The following is a 3619-nucleotide window of genomic DNA, read 5'->3' on the forward strand; positions in this document are numbered from 1 at the left end:
TCTGAGGTTTGACACTTCACCAGCTTAATCATCTGATCACATTTTTGATGAGTCAAATGTAATAAACCCAGAGGATGTGGCTCAGATGTTCCTTAAGGACAAAAGAGCAAAAGATGAAATAAAAGAAAATATAGAGGACAGAGGGCTCAGGGTTCGTTCAATGTTTGAGATTTGAATATGTGCGTGCGTATTTTAACTCCTCATCGATTTCAGCTAGATTCATCAATCCCAGCTTTCCCCTCGGAGATGAGGATAAATGCATCTTAGCTCCTATTATAAGATGAGTACACACCTCTGGACTGTTCGAGGAAATCATAGTCCCTTAGATCGTTGTAGTTCACAAGGGCAGTGCAATCAGATATTTGAAAAATACTGTTTCTGATTCTGACTCTTTTTCTCTCGAGGTTAGCAAGGCAGGCACATTTGCCCAGCATAACCGAGAATGTGAGAGCACTCCTTGACGCGGCCGCTTGAGCAGGCTGTGTGCTAAATGCAACTCCGAAACAGGCCCTATAAATAGCCGTTCATTGTCAGTGTGTGTGAAAAGACAAGAGTGAGCGTGCGGTGGGATGATTCAGTTCTCTTTAAGTGGTTGCGTCTGTGCAGGGTTACGAGTGAATAGCTGCTCCTGCTGATAATCTAGTCAGACGACAACTGCGCGGGTTCACCACGCACGGCTCACAGACGGAAGGGAAGCTGTTAGATGCTGTTTCTGCCTCCACCATGGCAAAAATCATTTTGAGGCACCTCATTGAGATTCCAGTGCGTTACCAGGAGGCGTTTGAAGCTCGAGGTCTGGAAGACTGCAGGCTGGATCACGCTTTATATGCACTGCCCGGGCCAACCACCGTGGACCTTGGAAAAGCCAGGGCGGCCCAGGCTCCTCCAGTGGACTCAGCGGCAGAGATGCCGCCCCAAGAAGGCAAATCACGCTTCCAGATCCTGCTGGACGTGGTCCAGTTCCTCCCTGAAGATATCATTATTCAGACCTTCGAGGGCTGGCTGCTGATTAAGGCTCAACATGCAACCAGAATGGACGAGCATGGTTTTATCTCCAGAAGCTTCACCCGACAGTATAAACTGCCAGATGGCATTGAAACCAAAGATTTGTCCGCGATCCTCTGTCACGATGGAATTCTGGTGGTGGAAGTAAAGGACCCAGCTGGGACTAAGTGAAATCCTATCAGTGCCTGTTCACACAACAGGAGGAAGACTCCAGTTCCGCCCATAAATGGTACCGCCGAAATGTTTGTGTTACCCACGTTTGAAATGATTTCTTATGAAGATTAAAAATATAGACATAGTTCCTGGTATGTTGAGGTGGTCTTTGTTATTCTTACTCAGAACGAATTATTGTTAAATATGTTCCTACAGCTGAAAATGAGGCTCTTCTTACACCTGAAACCTTGAGAGTTTGGAAACCAGTTTGATTCTAGAGAGAACTCAGAATTATTTCTTCATTATGCCAACAATGCCAGAGAAGGTGCATTAGTGACACTGGGTGGCAAAAGAGCCGTCCTCATTTAAGGCACGTTTATCCATTGTATGAAAACGTTTTATATTGCTAGGAAGAGTTGTGATCCCCTTCACCTGATATGTTTTCCTTTTCAGGGTGTTTTAATGGCAGTGGAACTTTGTACACATAGTCCGAAGATGAAAATACAGTACTTGGAAATAGAGTCTGAAATATATTTTATGATTCACTTACAGTTGTTACTGCCTTAGACTTATTTTGGCATTTTCAGATATAAATCTTATTTTTAAAAAGTTCCAGATATGTACCTGGTTATTTTTTAAAGCTACACTGAATCTTACCTGCGGTAATTTTTTAAAAAAGTTCTGTGGACATTTATGAAATATAAATAAGATGTGTTCATTCATATTCTTATCAGTTTATATTAAGTTTAGGAAAACACTTTAAAAAGTACGATTACTGAGATCAAAGTTTTTCATCTATGTTCTTTAGATGCTACTTAAAATTTTGGATTTCAGAAGATGGCAAAATGTAATGCATCTGCTCTCTCTGCATAATCCTGAGCTTGAAATAGCCTGGCAGGCCATGAAAGCTCTGGGGCTCAGCTTACACAGGGGTTGAGTTTAATACAGTGTGTGTGGGGGGGAGGGGAGGGGGGTTGAGGGGGGAGGAGGGGGGTGGCTTAGTGCTGTTTCTTTTCTCCCCGACTGTTACTTCAGCCCAAGGGAAAGACTAAGACATTGGTGGAGGCTAAGGATTTGCTTTAGGAATATTGCTTTCAATGCTGGTCTGTGACATTCCACAAATCTGCTATCTCATTCTGTGCATACTACATATTTCTTTGGAGGAAGTAGCTGCTTTCACCCTGCTCCCAAGTGAGCCTGAGGACAGAGCTATGAATAGAAGAGGAAGGTGGGGTGTGGAAACCACCAGGACAGACTGAAGACGGCTGACAATACCACCCTGCTCCTTTCTATGGTGCTTTATGGTTTAAATACAAATATGAGACTCATGAAGCCATAGAAAAAGAAATCAAACAGTTCTAAAAGTAGTTTTGAAAACAAATGTAATCTGACAAAGACGTTTGTTTACAGTCTAAACTGAAAGGATTTTGAAGCTACACGTTTACAGGAGGTTATTGCCTATGCACTGAGGTTTGTGCATCCAAGACTAGGATATGTTTGACAGAATGACTATCACAGACCAGCTTTGCTACATAACAAAATTCATAGTACTTAATGAGATTACATCTGTTAATATGATTAGAACTGAAACACCCACATTAGATTATTGTTTCCCATCAATTAGCAGAATAGTGTGAAAACAAACTAGTGCTTAGAAACAAACAGCTCCTCTCATTTGGCCTTGATCTTCACTCTAATCGAGATCCTAGTTCTGCAAAAGTTCAGGAAGTGAAGTTCTTACCATGAGGAGCCACTGATAGGAAATATTTCCTTTAAAAATGAGAATTAAAATAAACGCATCATCCAAGTAGTATTTATTTTTTTCTAAGATAAAGTTTAAAGTAACACACAGCCAATTTTTTTTTTAATTTGGAAAACATACCAAACATTATAGAAAATAAAAACCATTTGTTATTCTTCTACTACCATGAGGTAGGTACTTTAAATTTCTAGCTCACTCTCTTATACATAAATACTTGTATCACTTTTCACAAAACTAGGATTATGTTTGCACGACATCCCGATCGTACTAGTTACTGTCTGTTGCCCTTCCCACCTCCTGCCCACCCAGACCCATCCTCTACCCTTCTCAGTCTCATGCTGAGCCCAAGCTGGCTGACCCCTGTGGCCACGTCATTCTAGTTTCTAACTGGGTTCAGCAACGAAGGCACTGACTGCAGACCAGAGACTGGAGAGAGAAGACTGGAGTGCACGGGGGAGAAGGCTCAGGTGTTTCTTTCTCTGCTGCCGCCCTGCTGCGGGGCTCTGGCAGAGCCTGTGTCCCTCCATCACTGGGACTCTGGAGAGATGGCCACTCCTCCAGGACTCCCACTCATACCGGTTCCGGCACTGTGCCACTGTTTCTTCCTCTTGGCCCTTCAGCATTTGGGGTGGTGATGTTTTCTGCCCTTTCTTGTCCCTGGGACTTCACCATCCCCTATGGATTACTTTGCCTGCTGTC

General features: G+C 43.0%; 1 protein-coding gene across 1 annotated transcript; it reads left to right on the plus strand.

Annotated features, from left to right (window-relative positions):
• The first annotated feature begins 559 nt into the window (after positions 1–559).
• Positions 560–1652, plus strand: HSPB3 (heat shock protein family B (small) member 3). The gene has a single exon (XM_033110746.1). The coding sequence runs from the start codon at positions 724–726 to the stop codon at positions 1174–1176; it is 453 nt and encodes a 150-aa protein (XP_032966637.1). The 5' UTR covers positions 560–723; the 3' UTR covers positions 1177–1652.
• Positions 1653–3619: the final 1967 nt, after the last annotated feature.

The sequence above is a fragment of the Rhinolophus ferrumequinum genome, chromosome 7, assembly GCF_004115265.2.
Source record: "Rhinolophus ferrumequinum isolate MPI-CBG mRhiFer1 chromosome 7, mRhiFer1_v1.p, whole genome shotgun sequence".
In the NCBI taxonomy this organism is placed as follows: domain Eukaryota; kingdom Metazoa; phylum Chordata; class Mammalia; order Chiroptera; family Rhinolophidae; genus Rhinolophus; species Rhinolophus ferrumequinum.